The sequence below is a fragment of the Protopterus annectens genome, chromosome 10.part0 (genome assembly GCF_019279795.1).
Source record: "Protopterus annectens isolate FY-2018-M chromosome 10.part0, PAN1.0, whole genome shotgun sequence".
NCBI classification, from domain to species: Eukaryota; Metazoa; Chordata; order Ceratodontiformes; family Protopteridae; genus Protopterus; species Protopterus annectens.
In genome coordinates this window covers 573,059,863-573,083,688 of record NC_056744.1, presented here as the reverse complement: position 1 = coordinate 573,083,688, position 23,826 = coordinate 573,059,863, and the positions used below count along the sequence as shown (strand labels likewise).

General features: G+C 37.6%; 1 protein-coding gene across 2 annotated transcripts in view; it reads right to left on the bottom strand.

Annotated features, from left to right (window-relative positions):
* SZT2 (SZT2 subunit of KICSTOR complex) overlaps nt 1-23,826 on the bottom strand; it is a 3,556,133-nt gene that overhangs the window by 749,300 nt on the left and 2,783,007 nt on the right. For both annotated transcript variants that reach the window (XM_044085412.1, XM_044085413.1), the window contains exon 62: nt 7,473-7,675. In XM_044085412.1, coding sequence (XP_043941347.1) covers nt 7,473-7,675 — 203 coding nt within the window. The remainder of the gene's footprint in view (nt 1-7,472; nt 7,676-23,826) is intronic.

The window sequence follows — 23,826 nt, the reverse complement described above, 5'->3', positions numbered from 1 at the left end:
TACTAGGCTATCTGCCCGAAGGCATTTATAAGTCTAGCCAGAATGTGTTGGCTTTTGCCGCCCCCTTAGATTAGTTCCCTGTGCCTCTGTCCAGCAGAGCCACTGAAATGATCCTTGGGGTAAACTTTCTGTTTCCCATCCACTCGTCAAGGTTTCTCTTGAAGAGTGCTAGTGAGGAGCTCTGCCTAATGTAGATTGGAATCTTGTTCCAAATCATGGGACATCTCTGGGACAGGAATCTAGCCCTCCAGCATGTCCTATTTATTGTTGTGGTAAGGTTTTGGTGGTAATGGTGAACACTGTTAGCAGGGGTTGCATTTTTTGCTTTATACAGTTGAGTTGTGAGCAAGTTAGCCACAGTAGAGAGTATAGCAACAAAGAGAGCAAAGATTAGACATAGTAGGGAGTATAGTAGCAGGAGAATAGACAGAGATGGGAAATTGGACAACATGTTAAGTAAGAAAAGAAGGAGGCATAAGTAGCTTAACCATAAAGTAAGAGTAGAGGTGTAAAGAGAAAAGTAAAGTTTAGTGGATAGATAACAGTGTGTCCTAGCAGTGACAGAGAGAGCATTTAACAGAGTAAGCTGGGATTTTATGAGTAAGGCAGTGGAAACATTTGCCTTCCCTGATATAATAAAGTTAATTAGGAGGATATATGAGGGATCAGAGACAAAAACTGAAATGGGGTGGTTACTTTCTGACAAGTTGTGTCTGAACCAAGGAACCAGATGGGGTGTCCTCTTACCCCTTTGTTATCTGGTTTGTATTTAGATCCAATGGCAGAGAAAATAAGGGGCATAGAAACTCAAAACTGGTATGGTAATCAAGAAAAGTTGACTTTAACTGCAGACAATATTATTTTGGACCTGATAAAACCAGAAAAGGATATCTTGGTGCTGTGGAACACCTTGAGAGAGCTTCAAGTGTTTTGGGGATATAAAAATTAATGAAAATAAAACAAATGCTATAGCTGAAAAACGTGTACCTACATAAGAATTGGTCCAGGAATACCCAAATTTACTGGTACACAATAAAATGAAGTGTTTAACAGTATGGATTAAAAGGCTTCCTTTATGGCAGCCAATGATATGTGGGAAGAGATTAAACAACAGATAATACAAAAACTGATAAACTGGAAACTCTTGTTTATGGATGTGGATAGCAAAATACAAGCAGTGAAAAAGTTTTTAGTCCCTTTAACTTTATACACAGGTCAGGCAAATTTTATATCAACCAGAGAAGCTGTGGACAACAATAAAGAGTTGAAGAAATTGATCTAGGAAGAGAAGAGGACAAGAGTCAAGTGGGATATGTTGATCCTTCCAACAGAACAATGTGGTTTAGGATTACCTGATTTGAAGGTGTATGTTAAGGCCATAACACAAGCAGAGATCTAAATTTCAAAGTGGAAAGGGATGATGATGAAATGGGGAAAATTCAAGAAATAAGGAAGGAGTGGGATTTTGGATACAGATCCTTAAGGAGAATAATGCAATACAGAATATTGTATTCATAAATTAGCAGAAAGTATTCTAAGAATTAAACCAACCCAAGAATGAAGAGAGGAGATTTTACCAACAGGGATGACTACATGCCAGGGTACTAAGAACAGGCAAAGAAACCAAGGTACTGAGAGAAAATAACTAAAGAGGGAAATGTAATAATGACAAAATGGAAAGAGACCAAGAATACATTTGGAGTGCAAGCTAGAGACTTACTTCCCTATCAAGGACTGATATCAGAGTACATGCAAATAGAAAGGGATAGGGGAATCCTAAGTGCAAAATCTGCTGTGGTAAAGTTTTTAGTTGGTTCTAGAACAGAATCTGCTGTTAAAAAAGGATAAGTAGTAGGCATATAAAATACTGTATTATAAGTATAGAAATCAATCAGAGGAGGTTAAAAAAGATTGGGAAGAGAGACTGGATACACTATTCAAAAGGAAACAATGGGAAGACATATGCATGTTTCCCAAATACACAACAAAGTCTAGAAGACTTAGGTTTTTTTGCTTGGAAGTGTTTGCATGGGTATTTTTATACCCCAAGCAGACTTCTCAGGTAGATGGCAAATGTTGGAGGTGCGACGGAGAAGGAGGAGGCAACTGTGAACATACATTTTGGGAGTGTAATGAGTTGGCAGACTTCAAAAATTCCCTACACGGTATTTTATCAGAAATATTGGGTAAGCAAATGGTGGTAACCAAGAACATTATTTACGTATTGAGCTGGCATACAACATCTGAATTGCCTAAACACAGTAAGGCCTTCCTAAGTTTAATTCTATTGGTTGCCAAAAAAAGCAATTACTATAACAAGGAAATCGAAGTGTAAATCACCTTTATTTGAAGTACTGAATATTGTGACAGATAAAAGAACTGGAAGTGGGATCTTTAGAAAAGTGTGGGAGCAAATTATATAAAAAATGGAAATTGTGGGAACACTGCATGCATAATAATGTTTTGAAAGAGGAATGAGATTTAAGGGAAGGCGGGACTTGATCAATTTATGTAATGTTGGATTGAGGAGTTATACAAAAAAAGCATGTGATATACAATGTCTGTAACTAGAAACATGTTAATATGGCTTGTTATCTTTTAAATACAAGTATGCTTGCCTATGTATTCAATGATAATTCAATAAAGGTGTTAAAAATACTGAACTTTAGCAAATGAAAGGGGACTGAATGCAAAAGTGAAGGTACATGGGATGAAAATGTGTACAGACAAAACAGTCATGGCAGCGTATAGGGGGAAATACTAATGACGGGGGGTTGGATTGTCCTATTTAAGTCATTAGCTTAGATGCAGAATAATCTTTCATCGGGAAGATTTGAACTTTTTTATTCAATATCCAGAGGGTTTAAACTTTGCACAGAAATTTTATCAAAAATGCTATGTCAGGAGTATCAAAAGTCCACAACATGGGTTGAGGTTTAATTTGGGTTTTCACATGCCACTGAATGGGGGGGGGGCGACAAAATAGGGCTACCCGCTTTCCTTTTTATTTGCATTATACTTGGAGACTCTGTCCTGTGTATTACAAAATTCAGACTTATGAAGCTATATTGACTGGCTGAGGGGGTGGGAAAAAAGTTCTCAGGTAAAATGACCTGTCAGACTTCCTGTCCAGGCAAGGTTGTTTACCCTCCATCCCCTGATTAGTCAGTATTCAGTGTAGTGTCAATCAAGACATTATTAGAGCCTTAGTGGTAAAGTTTAGTTCTTCTAGAGAGTTAAAATATAGGTTCTGACATCTATGATGTCATAGTATAATTAACTACTTGGAAGGTCAACTGGCACTGACCTTAAAACAGACAATGGATGTAACTTACATGATGGTAAGGAAAGTCTGTAAAGACTTCTTTAAGGTCTGAAAAACACTTTTTGTTGGCTGTCCAAGAACAAGAAGGGGCTCTAAGCTGTGATAATGCCCAACTGGGTGAATGTTACTGTGTAAACAACACACAATGCAGCAGGCAGAGAGCCTCTACACCCCCAAAAGGGTGTTATTTACATAGTAACACACACACACTGGAGGTCTTTATTACTTGCTTAGAGAATGGGCTGTCTGTAAAACTGTTGCACTTTACTTTTTAATTACTATATTATTTTTTATATACATTTTTGATGTAAAATAGTTCCTCCACCTAATGTTTTAAACTTACTGTAGTACATTTTAAATGGTAGTGGAGGGAATATTTCACATCCAAAATGAAATATTTTCAAAAAATATCCAGATACTTACTTCATTTTTTGGTCCTTTACTCCCAATCATTGGGCATTGAAGTCACTAAATAATTACATACGTTTTGAGTTTCAGACTTTATTTCCTTCAGAAAATGCATGCTAACACAAATCCTGTTATTCGTGCAACTTTTATAAGAGAAACATTTATAATCTGTTCCTATTTTTGAGCCTTTGTTCCCCCTTTTATTTCAGGTTATATCCAAATTTCTTCAGCTAAGAGGTCAAGAGTTAAGCAAACACCTCTGAAGCTCTGCTTAGCGAGTATAAAATAATGACTCGCTCAGTCTCACACACACACAAACAAATGCACATACGCTCACACACACAAACAAATGCACAGACAGACTTTTCTTTTTTTTTTTTTTTATTTTATACTCACTAACCTAAAAGGCACAGTTTAGTGAGAGCTGTTAACTTCCTCACAGTCCAAGCCTCACAGCAGCTTAATATGCTGCTGTGAAGTGCCAGACTTGTTTTTTTTCAACAGACATCACCTGTACATTAATACCCTGCTGGAGAATGTTCATTCTCGAATCACAGTGTTGATGTACAGGTTGCACATTCTGGATGACTGTTCATTTTACATTCACAGGCTCTGTATGTTAATCCTCCAACAAGGTTTTCTAAGAGTTTGAGGAGTGCTGTCTAGTCATTACTGTGAAATGGAAAAAGACACTAGCAATGGGAAAGAAAATGACATTAATTGTAAAAACAGGGATACAAGGCTCACAAATTTCTAATGTTAAGGCTATGCAATTAAGACTTCTGTACTACTAGATGATGGATGCTTCCAAGTCACAGGAAAAGAAAAATAACATGACTGCGGCAGTGCAATCTAGATGAGCATATTGAGTATATGATTTGATCAACAGATGAAAAACGAAAGCAATGGTTTCTATCCATCGTAACAATATACGTATATATATATATATATATATATATATATATATATATATATATAGATATATACATACACACACATACACTATATATATATATATATATATATGGATTCACTTTATAACCTCGAAATGCTGAAATATCGAATTTCAGTATCTTGAGACTATAAAACCGAATCCACAAAACACCGACAAACAAAAACCGCGAAACCACATAACCGAAAACACCGCACACACTACACTAAACATACAACAAAACACCCACATCACAACATAAACAAAAAAACACACATACACAACTCACATACACATAAGCAAGGGGGCAAGCCCCCCACACACCCCCTACTTATATATACTAACTCCGAGATCGCACAAACACAACACAAAAGCTCACACATGCACATTCTCCAATCCCTCACACACACTCTAACTCCCACTCAAAACCCTTACAAAACACTCACTTACCTGACATAACACCTACATCCAAACACGGCACCGCGCACCAACAAAACACAAACCCGGACATTACATAGTGCAACTTCATAACCGCGAATTCGACATATTTTCGACATATGTCAAATTCGCGATTATGAACGTTCGCTATTTTGAACATTCGACTTTATAGCTTCGAGATACTGAAATTCGACATTTCAGTATTTCGATGTTATAAAGTGAACCTATATATGTATATATATATATATATATATATATATATATATATATATATATATGGGTCCCTATCAAATGACAGAAAGCTAATTTGATAAGAAACTAATTTCACTGACACCATAAGATAGAAAGCTCAAAACACTGAAAACTCATTTGATTGAAACTCAAAACAGTGAAAATGCTATATGCCCTTTTCCCCACGGTAGTGCAATCTTGGAGTTAGTATATATAGTTGGGGTGTGTGGGGGCATAGCCCCCCACATAGTTTATGTAAATATTGTTTTCTCCAAACAGTTATTCATTGTAGTTATAAATAACCATGTGTACGGTTTAAAATGCATGAAGTATGTGGGGGGCTGTGCCCCCCCATACCCCCCGTAGCTATATATACTAACTCCAGGATCGCACTACCGTGGGGAAAAGGGCATACAGCATTTTCAGTGTTTTGAGTTTCAGTCAAATGAGTTTTCAGTGTTTTAAGCTTTCTATGTTTTGGTTTCAGCCAAATGATTTTCCATCAAATGAGTTTTCTATCATTTGATAGGGACCCATATATATATATATATATATATATATATATATATATATATATATATATATATATATATATATATATGCAGAGATATATAGACATAGATATATAAAAAGTAATTTGGTCTTCTAGACTGTTTGAAACTATGCGCTAAATGTTAGCACTGGTCCCCTTTAAAATAAGTGATAGTGAGGGGAGCTGGAGACGAATTCAAGATTGAGGCTAAGGAAAATACATCAGCTGAAAAACTAATGGCAGCTGATCAATGGACTGACAATTTGGGAGAAATGCCAAGTGGCTCTAGTCAGTGCCACTACCATAACTCAGGCAACTAAATATTGTAGGCAGAAACACAAGAATACTTGAAAGCACTGATGGGAGCTCAGTCATATGGGAGTCCCCTTTGTGAAAGCCCACACAGAGGGAGCTTCAACTGCCCACTTGGTAGTAGAATTTACATCTATCAGGGGCAAGCAGCACGTCTCAGATGACATCATGCAAAAATGGGAGAAGGACTTGAAAAATAAAATAGCTATGACAGATGGATCCTACTTTGCCAGAAGCCTTGGAAATGCTTACATAATTATTTTTATACACCAACTAGGTTATCAAGGATTTACACTCTATAGTGTCCAAATGATGTTGGGAAATCTGTCCGTATGCAGTTTGAAGATGGTCAAGGCTCTCAGCTTTGCAATCTGACTTACAGAAAATGAGGGAAGTGATCTGATCTCGAGGGGTGACACTGACCCTATTTCTGCTTTGAGAATAGCACAGGATATGATGGGGGAGACAATGAAACAGTTTTACTGGTCTTACTACTTGCAGGTAAGAAAGAACTATGAATGAGATACATCAGATGAAGCTTCTCCTTTCTATGAAGGAAACTATAACAAAGTTACAAAACAAACAGTTCCACTAGTTACATTACATGCAATAGAGATAGCAATAATACTTCTTATTAGCTTTGGGAGGTCCCCCTCAACACATCCAAGAGTATATATACACACAACAGCCAGGATTATTGACAGTTTGGTAGACTAATATCTTCTGATGCTAGGGGTAGGCTGGGTTGCTGTAAAGCAGTGTATTATCAGAGTATGGTACTGCAGGGCAGTGCTGCTACTATAGTAAATGTTAATTCCATTACTTTTTCTTTTGCATTTGTTAACTTACTTGAAAGAAATACATAATTTTTGACAAGTTTGATTTTCATAAACTAATTTAAACTTTAAATGTAAAAGTACTGACAGTCATATCAGTCACAGCAGTTAGATTTACTGATTTTTTGATAATGCATGTATGCTACACTATGCCAGTTTGTAGACTTCCATTGATTCTCCAACTAATATACAAACAATACAGCTTGAACATTAAAAAAAGCAAATTACCTCATTTTATTTCACTCTCATTAAAGTCAGTGCTTACGGTACTGTTACTTGACAGGCACAGAATGAGAATATCAATGGAAATGTTTTATGTTAACAGTGTGATAGGAGCACTTTAAAGTAAATTTTAATAGAAAAAAAAAGTGTTGAAAAAACTTTGAGGGAAAAATCTATATTCAAACTATTCTCTAAGACATAATATCCTTTATCAGATTTATTGCATTTATTCCTCACCTCCTGTTGGGTGAAGGGGGGCGGACCTGAACCAGAATAAATCCCATGCTCTGAAGGTACTGAATATACTGCTGCATAAATGTATTTGAAATCTCCAGCAACCAAGGCTCTTCCTTCATCTTGCAGGGCAACATCTCCACTGAATCGCAACTGTGACTTCGATCACGGCCAGATGCTGATGAATCATTTGATCGATGTCTCTTCTGGAAAAGAATATGTCACTATGTAAAAAATCATTTAAATTCTGTAATACTGACTACCCATCACTCTCTCCATTGAACTATCCAATTTATAGTTCAGATTAGAAGAAAATGTGCAATAGTTAACATTAAATAATGGAAGGAGACAACATCTGTACAACCAGCCACATTCACCCAATTAAAGGAAGTTGGAGAGATATCACCCTCACTTCAGCATATAAGTGGTGCAGCTGGTGAAGTAGTGTTGGTGGAGCAACAGTACTTGTCTCATTGACTAAAAAAAGCTGCTTAAGTAACTTGTCAAATGGGCTCTAAAATCTCTAGTCAGCAATGCAGATGGTGAAGAAAGAGCTCATGTCAACTATATCTGACAGAGCCCTTTAGACAAGTAAAAAAACTGACACGAAGGGGCCTAAGTAAGCTCTTTAAAACAAAGCAGCTCATTAAGAAAGTAAGAATATGCTAGGTAAGAAGCAAAGTGATCAATTAGATGGATATACTGTAAATAGTGGGATTCAAAAAGCTGGTTCAAACTAAGTTTTGTGCACAATATACTTGGTACACATTACATTTCGTATTCTTTAAGTTTGGTATTCGGAGAGCAAGCTGAGTTCTACTGATGCATTTCTGACGCACAGGAGGGATTTACACCACAGCACTTGCAAAAATGGTAAGATTTACAACTTTCTTTCTGTAAAGGGTTAAAATGAAACTGCATGTATCCTAGAAGGTTTCTGTTTGTGTGTGTTTACAACAGTACAAGCAGAAACATGGCAAAGTACAGAATGTGAAGTTTCATTTCCTGAGCTTGAAGCATCATTCTTTCTAAATCATATGGTAAAAAGAAATGTATTCCATACTTAGCTAAACCACAGATAAGAAGTTGTACATTTATTTTTACTAAAACTAATGAATTTCTATTTGACATTTAATAATGATCTGAAGAATAAACTGTATTACGAACTGCATTAGCATTTTTCTATTGGATGCTAATAAAGGTATGATTGCTAAAGTTTACTACTTTGTTAAAGTTTTCCTATGAAAAGATCATGAATTCTTTTGTTCAGGGAGGCATGAAGTCCTCAGTACTGTCTCCCACAAGTATGTTATTTCCTTTAAAAAATTATATTTCAATCTGCCAATGACTGAAGTTTATTTTACTATGGTTAAACCTTAACAGATGGTGTCTTAAAGACTGATTTTTTTTAACTGCCTGGAGCTGCTTCTATAGAAAATCACTTTACTGGGCCCTATGACAGTTTTCTGCAGCATCAAGTTCACAACTGCACCTCAATTTGGAACTTCGGGCGGCACGATGCCAGGGCACTTCTATGGGCTAGGCTTGTAAAGGCTGGTCTTGGCAGACTTTCAAGTTTCTACAGATAACTGTAGTTTTTGTATTTGTATGTATTTTTATGTATGTAAGTAAACCAAAAAGAAACCAGCACAAAGAGAAAAAGTGCCTATCTACATAATCCAAACCGTTTTTCTATATATCAAGCCTTCCTCAGTGCAATCTGAAGAAATGAATCCATTAACTTAAACAAATCACCAATACGCCCATTTCAGAAACCCTAACTTTTCCTTACAAGGAGCGACTAAAATACATTTGTGAAGGATTTACAGGTACGGATGGCTGATTTTTGGGTACTTTGTATTTTCGGTAAAATCTTCAGGGACAATACACAGTATTGAACTGCGCGTACTAGTCGCTACCTCGGGAACTATTATTTTCTGCTTATATACCTAACCACATGGTGTTTTTGAAGAAATCGGAAATGTTTTCACAGTTTTGGGCACCATTTAGACTGTTATACTAAATCAGAGACTCTATTTTTCGTGTTGGGATCCAACGGTCAATATTTGAGGAGTTTCTGACTTTTCAACAGCGTGGATGTATGGACTTTTGTGACTGTTGTATGCTTCTTACTTTAGGGCTTGTATTTAATTACAACTACATTTTTCTATATATATTCTTTTCGTTTTCTAAACTTTGCAGTTAATTGGTACTTGAATGAGTATGTTATAATAGAAAATAATAGATACATGTCTACCTAGGAACTGTTTTCTTCCTTGTAGAATGGTTTATTCGGTCCTGCCGAAATATTGAACATTATTAGAACTTTATATTTTTTGAACTGCTTAAAACAGTTGGGACTATATATACATCATTTAATATGTATTGAATTATACACTTTTGGTTTAATAACTGAACAATCCAAGATTCTTCAGTATAAGGAATTTTGACCTATTTCAAACAGTCAGTTATATTTCATAGAGTGTTTCACTGTTTTTTGCTCTTTTCTCACGGTTATGCTTGGGCCAATTATGGAGATTGTTCCACACTATTTAGAACTATATACATTTCAAACAAGTTGAGGTATTCTGGTGTAAGGGTTTCAGACATAACTTAAGGATTTTGATGTGCATATATATTTTGGCCTTTGATCCTTTGATCAAACATCAGATGCCTGTCTTTAACCTGTAGGTCATATAATTTATATTGAATTCAGCCACAGCAATGCATATGTGGAATATTGTTTATATTTAGATCATATCGAGTGTAACAGGGCCTACCAATCTTTTTTGCTCTCCTTCGGGCTTTATCTTTACTATCTAAATAATTTATAGATATTATTTACAAGTGGAGTGCCTGGATTAATATCATCATTGGGGGAGCTGTTAATAGACGATACTGTTGGCTGAGATGTAGCTGGCCATTTTATGACAAATATATATAACTTTCATTTACATTTGGTGCAACATACTGGCTGAGACATAGGTCGGCCAATATCTTATATTTTCTACAGGTTTTGGAAGAGACGCAAGTCTGCCAATAACAAAAATATATATTTTTTTCATACATTGACATTGTGTGATGCATTGTAATTTATGGAAATATATATAAAAAATTGTTTTACATCACAGTAGTAGAGACGAAGGTCAACTACTTATATTAAACTAATTGACAAAAACATTTTTTCAATAAGCTTTCTCAAAGATTTTTTCTAAATATTTTTCTGAGAGCAGTGATTGATATGTGGACCTTTTTTGTTACACTCTCCTTTTTTTGATGGGACTACAGGTCAGACATTGACATTTGTATGGTTTATGATCATTGGCTTGGAGACAATTCCTAATGCACAGCAACCTCAAGTTTATTTTCAGATCTATTTGAAAAATACTGTATATTACTACCATTTGGTACAAATATCTCTTATTGATTTTTATGCTTGAATACCTTGCAGACATGAGTGGCACAATGGATTTAAAAGGTATCCTACAAGGGTTATCTGCAGACAAAGACAACCTGGAAGTTTTTGGCTTAAACCTATCTGGTCCTAGTGATCCCAATACCAACAGGGGGGATGCCAAATATCTTTGTGGCATATTGTTCCAAAAAATAACTAGAAATATGAGAACTCTAAGAACCAACATCTGGCATCTCAAGTTATTTAAGGCATATACATTGAAAAATATTACACCCCGGGGGTTCAGAATTCGTATTCAATCCCTAGTGGGTTTGATTGATCAACAGCTCTCTAAAGACTGGGCAGAAACCCAACATCAAACTTCTATGCTATTTGTTGATACCCTTATTTCTTATTATGAGCGTATGATCGATTCACAGACTGTAGAAATTTATAACAATTGTCTAGAGGCTCAAGCTTTTGAGTCTGAAGACTTTTACAATAATCACCTAAGAAATGTGGCCAAAGATTTAGCAACTAATCAAAAAGAAAACACATACATTTCAACGTGATATGGCTGACTATGAAAAGGGGAAACCCTTTGTCACTCAGAAAAGTGTTCGATTTGTTGATTCTAGCAACAAAACTAATAACAGGAGAAAAAGGCCTAGGTCTACATTAAGAAAAAATACTCAAACAACAAGTGGCACCTCAGAAGATGAGACATCTTCTGCCACAGCTTATGACTGCCCTTCCAACCAGGAGTCCCCAGTGGCAAAAAGAAAACAACAGACCCTTTAGATTCAGGACATGTAGAGGTGGTAGAAAACACAGGAAAAGGTACACACAGTCTGCAACTGTTGCTACAGAAAATTGTGAGTCAATAAATAATGTGCATAATATATCTTCATTTGAATTGTCATCTGTCCACAATAAATTATTTAATAAGGGTCTAAATTTTGTGCCGACATCTTTTGTCCCTGAACACATATTGGTCAATGAATTAAATGATTTTTTGTAGATTGATTAACCTTAAAATGTTTTTTTTTCAGATTCTGATGAGTCTCAAAGATCTACTGGGTTCCAATTTGGGAAATCAGATTTTCAACCCCCCATGGACAAGCATGTAACCATATTTAAAGAATGTGTTACAAAAGATCTACATTTTTCTTTAGGCCATCAGCCGATGAGACACAATTTAACTTTGCAAGAACAACAAGCGCTACAGGAACTCAGTTCCAATCACAACATAGTCATTGCACCAACTGATAAGGGGGGAGGCATTGTAATAATGGACTGGTCGATGTACCAAGCGGAAGCCCATAAACAATTGTCTGATGCCCGGTTTATATGCATATGGTGGTGGACCCAACACCCAATTTCAAAATATACATTGATTCCTTTTCGGATTTGGCCACAGAGGAAGGTCTTATTGACAAACATACATGTAAACAACTCAAACTTTCTGATCCTATCGCTCAGTATCTATACTTGCTTCCAAAGATCCACAAACATCCAACATGCCCACTCGGTAGGCCTATTGTTTCCAGCAGAGGATCCCTCACTGAACCATTATCAGCATTCTTCACATATTATTTAAAACCATTACTACCTATGGTCAGATCCAGATTGCAAGATACTACAGAATTTTTAAATATTGTTCAAGATACACAACTGGAATCAGATTGGTGGCTATGTACATTGGACGTCACTTCCCTTTATACCAGCATCCCACATGATGCTGGTATATCAGTTATTGCATATTGGCTAGATAGATCCCAACTAAATACTCTGGGATTCAACAACTTTTTAATCAAATTGACTCAATATGTGTTGACTAAGAACATTTTTTATTTTGAAGGACAAGCGTATTGGCAAGTCAGAGGCACAGCTATGGGAGCATCTTTTGCTCCCATATATGCAGATTTGTTCATGGGGTTTTTTGAAGAACAATTTATATATGATTCGCATAACAATATTTACATGGAAGAACTAGATATTTGGAGAAGATATCTAGATGATTGTTGGATGGTGTGGCGGGGTGATTTGACCTTAGTACATGAGTTTGTAAAATATTTGAACAACAACACATGGGATATTCAGTTTACTCTAAGTATACAACACCAAGAAATAGATTTTTTGGATGTATTAGTCTCTCGACATGCTGATCATACGCTGGCAACTCATGTACATAGGAAATTTCCACAATATAATACACTTTTGCATGCGTTTAGTTATCATCCCTGCCAGATCATTAACAACATCCCCAAATCTCAATTTTTACATATGAAATGTATTTGTTCTTCTCAAGAATCCCATTCAGAATGTGAAGAAGATCTGACTGACAGATTGATAAGTAGAGGGCATCATTAACACCGCATTGCCCAAACTATCAATCTGGTTAAAGAGATGCCCAGATTACAACTTTTACAATATAAACATTCACATAATAGACCTAAAGCAATAACATCCCAACCTATCAGGTTTGTCACTACATTTGGCAGTAACACACCCTCATTTAGAGACATTAATAATTATTGGGATATTTTGCGGGCTCATGAACATTTGAATGAGATATTACCTGAAAGATGTGCTTTTTCTTATCGTAGGGGTAGAACCATCCATTCCCATTTTACACATTACAAAAGGTATAATCTGCCCACGCCAATTCAGACAACCTTATTTGGTGATCCATTGATAGGCTGTTTTCCTTGTGGTCATTGCAGTGCATGCAGACATATCTTTAAGACCAACAAATTTACTAGTTGCAATACCTCCAAGGTATACCAGATAAAAATTTTTGGTAACTGCAGCACTGATTGGGTGATCTATTTGGCCACATGCACATGTTTCTCTTTTTATGTAGACCAAACTTCAAGACCACTCAGACATCGGATAAGTGAACACCTTAGCGTCATCAGAAATCATAAAATCTCCAATGCCCTACATAAACATACAATGATTCACCAAACTGCACAATTTAAATTCACTATTATTGACAAAATTGACATGCATAGAAATTTTAAAGCAGGCTGGCATGACAGATTAAATAATATGGAATCCTCATGGATTACCAGGTTAGGAGCTTTATTCAAACCTGGTTTAAATGAAACAAATTAGTTAGTTGGTGTCAGCCTATCATTTGATGTATTTTGAAGTTTGTTTAAGTTAATGGATTCATTTCTTCAGATATACATACATTTTTATCTTATAGTTTATACTTTTCATTTTTGAAATGTGTGTATATATTGTTTTGAGGTGTATACACCTTTAATAGTCTTGGGTATATAAAGAATAACCAGGATGTGCTTTCTAGATGACTTTTATTTCTATTGCACTGAGGAAGGCTTGATATATAGCCGAAACCGGTTTGGATTATGTAGATTCAGATATTGCCACAATAAACTAAGATTTAGGCACTTTTCTCCTTTGTGCTGGTTCGTTTTTGGTTTACTTGGATGTTCTTGGTTTGAACCTTGCACTGGTTCCACCTTGCGTGTAATTGGTTTGTTTTGGAAAAATGTATGACGATATATTTAAAGGGTAAAAGATGTTTTATATTAGTGTGATGCTTTCTCAGCATCAAATGGGATTGTAAAAGGTTACAATGAAACTGTGTGTGTCCTAGAGGGTTAGTGTATGTGTTTACAACAGTACAAGTGGAAACATGGAAAAGTACATAATGTTAAGTTTCATTTCCTGAGCCTGAGGCAGCATTCTTTCTAAATTATATGGTAAAAAGAAACTTATTCCATACTAAGCTAAAACGTAGATAAAAAGTTGCAGATTTATTTTCACTAAAACTGACGTATTTCTATTTGATATTTAGTAATGGTCTGAAGAATGAATATTAGTTATCATTTTTCTATTAGATGCTAGGATGGTATGACTGATAAAGTTTATTACTTTGTTAAAGTTTTCCTATATAAAGATCATGAATTCTTTTGTTTGGGGAGGCATGACTTCTTGAGTACTGTCTCCCACATGTGTGTTATTTCCTTTAATAAACTGTATTTTAATCTGCCAATAACTGAAGTTTATTTTATTATGGTTAAACACTTCATACTGCAAAACAGCTGCAGAACAGAGGATATCTCATATGCAGTACTGACAGAAGGCTAGTTAAACACAGAATCTCACACCTGTCAATCCTATCTACCCATGTAGTGTGAAATGAATGACATAAACAGAATCAGCTGTATACACTCTTCGTGTCAGTGACAAAATGTTAGGGGCAGGTGGCGTAAGATGATAAAGCCCTTACTATGACCCAGGTAACCAGAGTTCAATCAGCAACTCAGGCACTTGATGGATCTAGCACAGAGGATGGGTGTGCTCATCCTGAGAGGATGGGACAGCCAGTCACAAGCTGCAAATGCTTTCAATGGGAAAAGGTGGACTTGTGACCAGTGGCCAGGTATGAGGTAACTGAAGAGCCAATGGGCGGTGGCCTTCATTAAACAAGTGCATGGCAGCAAGCACTTGAGCCACCAAAGATGCTAAGACCTCCACAGTGGTGTGGGTTGCATGTAGCTCCTAATTTCAGGGGAGTAGTTAAACTATTAAGTAAAATGTCCCCATTGCCACAGTACTAAAAATAAAGTACAGTTGTGTAAAATCCTACCATTAATGGTATATGTCCTTTTCACTGTTGCAGTATTCATTACATTGGGGATCCCTGCCAAGGGCGGCTGGACTTCTGGCCAGTATATCAAAGCCTTTAGATTGCCTTAAGGTATGCCATACGTCACACATATGCTCCTTGCTTAGCACAGGACATAAAGGTGACATCTGGACATACCATCATCAAAACTGAAAGACCCAGTAGGAACGCCAATCAAAGGGAAAGAGCATCCAGAAGAGAAAAGGAGCAGGGGGTCGAGGGTGAGACTGAATGCTGCAACAGTGAAGAGAAGAATATCTACCATTATGGTAAGATTTTACACAACTGTGCTATGTCCTTCCATTTCACTGTTGCAGTATTCATTACATTAGGGAGAGTAACAAAGCACAGGAAAGAACTCAGGAAGGACCAGCAGAATCCTCTAGGAAGTTATGAAGGATGGTCCTAGCAAAACTAGCTCCAGCTCTGGAGATTCCATCCAACTTGTAATGCCTGGTAAACGAATGCACAGCAGTCCAGGTAGCTGCCTCAAGAATAGCGTTAGTATCCAAATCCTTTGTGATGATGTGAGGTATTGCCAGCTATGCCAGAAGAAGGGCAGTGGATGTGAAACATATCACAGCGCAGCTAGCTGGAAATTTGTAAAGAAATATCATTTGTATATCAAACTGATTTGCACAGGTGCTTGCATTGAAATTGCATTTGTAAAGCTGATTGTGTTAAAAATGTACCAACAGTAGGGCCTGCTGGACAGAAAAGAAATACACCTGTATGTCAGACTGCACTATAACTGTTGAAATTAATATATTGCAACAGAGGATACTAGAAGAGAAGAGGTTAATCTCAGTCCAGTTAACTTTGAAAACAGTCTGAAATTAAATTACCTGGTTTAGGCCATAAAGATTGTATCTTACAGTTCTGATTGTAGCCACAGACAAAATGTCTGTGAAAACCAGGACTAGGAATCCTACTGTATTGTCCTTATGGGTGAACTAATTGCTACCCTGGAAGGGTGAAAGTTCTGAAATGGTTTTATAGCTTCCAGATGCTATAAGACATCTTAGCAAAGCTCTGTGTGTGTGTGCATTATTGACACACAGGTGCTAGATTCTGGTTTAGTTTCTAGCAATGGGGGAAGTGTGGGAACCAGAAGTCAGATGACCAGATGTGGATGATGTCATTCTGTAATCCAGCACTGAAATTATGTTTTAATACTAGATGAGACAGAAGTCTCAGGGCAGTTTGTTTTTGAAACCTGACAAAGAAGAAAATGACCACTCACCTACTTCATCTTACCTTGTTTTAGTAAGTAACCAGGGAATAGTACTTCTTTAGATCAGGCAGGAAAACATTTTATTTATTTATTTTATATTTGTTTACTGGGAATGTCGACTGGGTAAGAAACCCGTTTTCAGTGGAGGCCTGGGGAGAAAAGCTCCATTGCAGTTCAACTATACAAACTAACAGCATTAGTTACTGATTAACAGTATAAAAAGTAAATATTCAGAGAAAATGATAATTTACATATAGTACAAAGAAAGTTATATATTTGAACACAGATTAAAGCATGACATATCATCATAAAAGACAGGAGTGAAACAATATTTTATGCTCAACATAGTAATAATTACAATAAAACATGATAAATGTTCCTATTCAAAAATAAGATGAGTTTGCACTGACAGTCAATATGAGATAAGTTCAGTGAATGAGTAGTGATGTAATTCCTAGGTTACTAAAAGAGAGGGTTGTGGATAGAGTGACCAGAGGAAAGAAATTTGGGAATGACTGAGGAGAGGAGTAAAAAGTTGTCTATATGGAGGCTAGGAAGGGTAAAACATTGACACTATAGTGAGATTAGTTAAGTACTGTTTTTCAGTAACCATATGAATCTGTCCATCTGTGTTATTTTTATTTTTTCCTGTGACTGAAACTCTGGTGTTTATTGTAAATTGGTGTTTATTGTAAATAGATATTTAGTATTTTCATGTTCTTTTTTTTTCATTATGGCAGGTGTTTTAGAGAATATTTTAACCTTTGACAGTACTTATATTCATTTGGTGATACTGTGCCCACTCCAGAAAGCCTTGCTGCATTGGTCAAACAGTACTATTTGTATTAGTATTAATTTTACTCAGTATAATTGGGTACCCTTTTAACAGCCTTACAGTAGCTGGCTTTGGAGTGTTCTTGTGGCAGTACCTACCTTACAGTCTGGGTAGAGAGGGCATAGCTAGTAAATCTGTGCCAGCCTTTCCCAGGTGTGTGTGTGTAACTCAAATCTCAAAGAGTGTATGTGTCAGCTAATTGGAGCAGGGACATAGAGCACTGGTTTCACACAGAGGGTGGTGGGGGACTTGGCTTGGAACACTCGGCTGAGGACTCCACAATACAGCTGTGTCAGTGGGAAGTTTTATTTGTGGCCTGGTGACAGAGAAGGAAAGCCAGCCCCACGACTGAGTGTGCTTCTTGTGTGCTCCTAAGGCAAATTGTGCTTGGTGCAGAGAGCTACATCTGAAAATACTGTGTGTATCTATTTCTGTTCCAAGTGAATGTCCCTCACCAGTGTCAATGTAAGGCTTGAGGCTCCCTGATTAGTGGTTCAGAAGAGCGGCATTACTCCCTTGAAAAAAGCACCAGAAGAAGATACAGCCCTAGTAGAATGAACCCTAACAGAATAAGGAATGCTCTTACCATGCAAAGAATAACAAGAAGAAATAGCTTTTGAGATCCAAGAAGAAATAGTCTACTTGGTAGAGTTAATCCCAAGGACCTGGGATGAAAGGAAACAAACAGCTGGATCAGATATCCTAATAGTCTAGCAGGACCCTAAGCACAACCTCAGAATAAAGGTGTCTATGTGGAATCAAAATCCTATCACCTACAGTGTCATTTGAAGAGTGGACAGGTGGGGACAGATGAGAAATCCTTTGTCTTGTGTGAGTAGGTCCACCATGTGAGGTAAATTGTGATGACTGCCCTTGTCTAAATGTAGAAGAAGAGAAAACCAATGCTGTCTTGGTAAAAAGGGAGTCACCAACAAGATTTTGGGAGCGTCCTATTGAATTTTGAACAGGACTTTTGGAAGGGGGAAGGGGAGGGAAAGCATAAAGAATCATTCCCTTCAAAAAAAAAAGGAGAGGGCATCCACCATCCACACCAGAGGACTAGGAATCTGGCATAAAATAGAAGAATATGTCAGTTCAGAAGGGAGGGAGGCAGATCTATTTGAGGAGTACCCCACTGGTGGACAATGACCAGAAATGCATCCTTGTGAAGCATCCATTTATGGGATTAAGTTAAGAACCTGTTCAGAGTGTCTGCCACAATGTTTTGACCTGGGGGAATATTAACTGCTTGAAGAGTCACTTGATACTGGACAGTAAGATCCCACACCAGGACTGCCAAACAACAAAGAAGATAAGGTACTGTCCCCCCTGTTTATTTACATGCCACATCACTATGGTACTGTCTTGTAAATACTTTTAAAAGTACTGGGGAGAAAAAGAGGATGAAAAGCCTGAAGTGCCAGCAGAAGTGCTCTCATCTCTTTGACAGTGATGTGCTCCTTTTGTTGAAGAGGCAACCATACCCCCTGCACCTTTAAGGAGCCAATAGCTGCTCCTCATCCCACATCTGAAGTACCTGTGAAAAGGACGTATGGTCATATGACAGGCACCTAAGCTGCAGTTGTCTTTAAATGGAATTTGTCTCCCATACTGGCATTTACCCTTCTTGGATGACATGAAACTCAACAAGCAACAATAAAAAAAATAAGTAAAAAAGAACCCCAATGGGGTACTTAACTGCAATGGCTAGGTGAGCCAGCAATGGAACAGCCATTCAGACCAATAATCAAATAATGGCGTTCAGACTGGCGGCAAAAAAATTCAGAGGATGGTACATCCGGACATTACCTTTATGGACTATGCTACACATGGAGCATATGTGTGATGTATGGCAGACCTTAAGGCAACCTAAAGGCTTTGGTATACTGGCCGGATGTTGAGCTGCCCTTGTTCTGGGATCCCTAATGTAATGAATACTGCAACAGTAAAATGAAAGGACATCACAAGAAACTCCCACAGCTGTCTGAATAGTGGATATCTCCCCAGATGACTTGCACCCTAATGAAACCCCACCACTGGAAAATGAATAGGTTCAAGTCCAGCTGGGAGGCACATTGGCAAAAAGCATATAAAAATATTTCTTTGACACACTGTCCATCCATGGGAAAGAAACTACAGTCAAGTGTAGGTACACAGCAGGGTGATACTGTGCATTCTACAGTAGCAGACGGTGCAGAAAGTGCTACAGAAGGACGTAATGTCATTTAAAGGGTGTGCTGTTTCACAGGTTGTCTATCCAGTCATTATTGAGTACAACAGTCACTCTTTGAGGCATTACACTACTGAAAGGGTGCAAAATGGACCCATATGTTAATGTAAAAGGTGTTTGGGGAGGGGGAATCACCCAGCGCGCATTAATGGTGCGAAGCAGAGAAGCACTGCACAAACATCTGTAGAAATAAACCCCAGGGGTATACTGAGGGTGAAAATCAGGACAGTGCTGTGAACCTTAAAATAATATACTGACTGCATGCACACAAAGATACATGAGAAGAGACTGCACAATGCTTCGTGAAGGGCATGACAGTTCAGTGCTGCTGTTAATGGTACACAGTAATGATCAATGCAGTTCACAAAGTCATTGAACTGCATTAGGCTTATTATCCATTTATGCATACTACTGTTGGCCTAATGGTTAAGATTTTTACTTCACAGAAACAAGGTACAGAGTCTGATTCTGACTTCTGGTTATTGATTGGGCTTGTAATACTCGTCGACTGATGGCCTACTATTTATCTATGATCCTATGGATTGTATTCTGCTCAGGATACAATACCCAGCCGGCTTCACAAAGCTCTGGCTCCCTCCCACTCCTTCACTCTGACTGATGATTGGTCAGTCCACTGGTGGGGAAATCAGCAGTCAGAGTGAAAAAAACCTCAGGACTTTCTTGCCCATAAACACAGAAAAAGATTACTCATCTTGAACCACTAAAGACAGAACAGTAATCCAAAACTTTATATCTCAACAAGTAACAGCATACAAGATGGCGGGTGGGTGCTGCTACTGCAGCAGTGAAGAATCTGAACAGCTACTGTTATGATAAGTGCACATTTTCACTGCTGCAGTAGCCTTTTGGCTATATGGCTTGATTAATGAAGCCTTTTCAACCTGAGAGGAGGAAGGATAAGAACTCAGGAGACCTTAGCAAATGGTCTTAGCAAAGCCAGTCCTAGGCCTATATGTATGAAGCACCAAGTTGCTGCCTTTAGAATGCTTCTACAGTCTACCCCCTTTTCAATATGCCATCATAGATGTTAAGGCTCCAGTAGAATGTCTGTAGATATTGCCTGGACCTGATTTACCATGGTGGGTACAACAAAAGGCAAAAAGTGAGAACTACTACTTACAATTAGTCTGTTTCAACACAGGTTGTCCCTTCCTTGTCCCATCATATGAAATAAATAGCAGATCAGCTTTTTTAAATGACTTATTTCAGTCAGGGTAGTACCTGAGCTGCATATGCACATCCAGAGTAAGTAGAATCTTTTTTCCATAGTTCTGAGGATCTGGATAAAACACAAGCAGAATGACAGCTTGATTCGAAGTAAACTCTGAAACTACTTTGGGTGTAAATGAGGGATTTGTTCTTTATGAGACCCTAATCTTTATGGAAGACCAGACAGGGTTCATCCACTATGACAGCTTGATACTCAGATATTCTTATAGATTTCAAAGCAATAAGGAGCACAGTCTTCCATGTGAAGGGCGTCTGATGAGCTGGTTCATATGGCGATAACATTAACTTTTCCAGCACAAAATTAAGATCCCATAAAGAAGCCAACTGTTTTCTAGGAGGACTTAGATGCAACTCCCCACTTCAGAATCTGTACTACAAAAAATACTGAAGAAAGTGGACGATCCATGGGAAGATATGCAGAAATGGCCTCAAGATGTACCTTGACAGAGGAATAAGAAAGTTATCTCAACCAAATATTTCAGAACCAGCGGTACATAATCCTTGATGGGACCCTAGTTATTGGATAGGCATCAACTAATTTTTTTTTTTTTTACTTGTCAGTTATAATATTTCTTAGTAGCAGTGCCTAAAGTGAAACTGAATCATCCTGGCAGTTAACTGAAACTGGGGTGTATCAAACTTCCCTTGTCTTATGTGAGCAGGTCCAGGCTGTGAGGAAGCCCGTGGTAATTGGAGTTGGCCAGTTCCATAAGAAGGGAGAACCAATATTGCCTGAACAAAAAGGGAGTCACCACAACAATTTCTGGGGAGTCCTTCTGAATCTTCAGCATTACCCTGGATATCAGTGTAAAGAACGGAAATGCACAAAGATCTTGACCATAGGAATGAAAATGCATTTGTTTTCTAGGCGTGCTAGCAAGGAGCTGCAAAATTTGTTCAGCGGTTTGTTTTGAAAGAAGGAAAAAAGATCTACTTGAGGTGTTCTCCACATCTGAATCAGCTCCTGGAAGACCCCCTTGTTCAATTTCCAATCAAAAGGGTCTGTACCGGAACTGCATAGCCTGTCTGCCAATATATTTTGCTCTGACATAATGTAAGATGGTTGGAGGGTTAAAAATTACTTTAGAGCTACTTCCCAAGCTATCACAGCCAGCCTACATACAAGTACAACCTGTTGCCCCCCTGCTTGTTTATGCATCTCATCACTCTGCTGCTGTCTGTAATGACCTGAAGAGGTCCAGGGGTCCGCAAATGATGAAAAGATTTCAAGGCATAGATCACAGTGAACATCTGTTTGAGATTTTTGTGCTTTAGTCCAAGGCATTCCACAGGCCTTGTACATGTGTCCCCATAGAAACTGCATATTAAGGAAGATCTGAGGTGTCTGTAGTTACAGACTAACTTAGGATCTGCAGAAAAAAAGGGGAGCCCTGGATTTAGAGCCATTTGCTGTCCCCAGCAGTACAGTTCCTTTCTGACAAAACCCAAAATAAGAATCTGAAATTCCAGAGGATAAATATGTTGGGTATACAAACACACATACACACACAGATATATATATATATATATATATATATATATATACTTACATACACCCACACACACACCCACACACATACATTTTTTTCTTAACAAACCAGTGAATATTTTACTCATATGTAATCTGGTAAGAGGAATCATGACAATTGCATATGTATATGAAATCGAGAATCCTGAGATATTCTCCTGCCAGATACTTGAGACTGGTTGGAGAAGGTTTCCAGATACAAATCAACCTTCTCCTGTGAAAGAAAAGCCTTTTGCTGAAAGGTGTCTAGAAGGTAGCCCAGAAATACAATCCCTGTGTGACGGAGTCAAGGAGGATTTTTGTATATATTTACCAGGAATCCCAGAATGGTAATAAGAGGTGAAACCGATGTTAAGGGCTCTTAATATCTGGGAAAAGACTCTGCAAAGATAAGAAAGTCATCTAATATAGAAATGTGCAAGTACCCCTGTAGTCTGCAATGAGCTACTACTGGGGCTAAACACTTTGTAAATACCCTTGGAGCTACAGATAACCCAAAGGGCAATGCAAACAACTGATAATGTGACCTACACACACAGAATCTGAGAAATTTCTTGAAACCTGTGGCTGCAGAAATGTGATGATAAGCATCCTTTAGGTCTAATTTTATCATGACACAAAAAACAGGAATTAAAGGTAACAGTTTGAAGGTTAGCATTTTGAATTTTGATACTTTCACATACAGATTGTGAAAGGAAAGCTCTGGAACTGGTCCCCTTGAAAGTTCTTTCTTTGGAACCAGAAACATTCTGAAATACAAGCCATTGTTCCTTTGGCTTAAATGAACTGGTTCTATAACCCCTAGGGTGAGTGAGTGATGAAGAATCTGGTGAAAATGCTCTGTTTGTTTCAGAGAATGGGGAGGAATTCCCCTGAAAGTATGATTTTGTATCCAGTGTCAAATGTAAGCATCCTTAACCAAAGAGTCAGAAACAATCTGTTGCTAAAGGAGAATGTACTGAACAGTTTCTGGGACAGATTTTGAGGTAAAGGAAGGGAGTGCATGGGGGATAGAATACTAACATAGTCAGTCTGAAGTATTGGACTGTACTCTTTTTTTGGAAACTACACTAGTTTCAAACACTGTAAACATTTTCTGCCTATTTAAAATACTTCAAGATCCTTAAATTCTCACAAAACCATTAAACATTTATCTAAACAACGCACTTTTCCCACAAATCGCCAAATAAGCCCTTACATCAAAATAGATGTCCCTGATAGG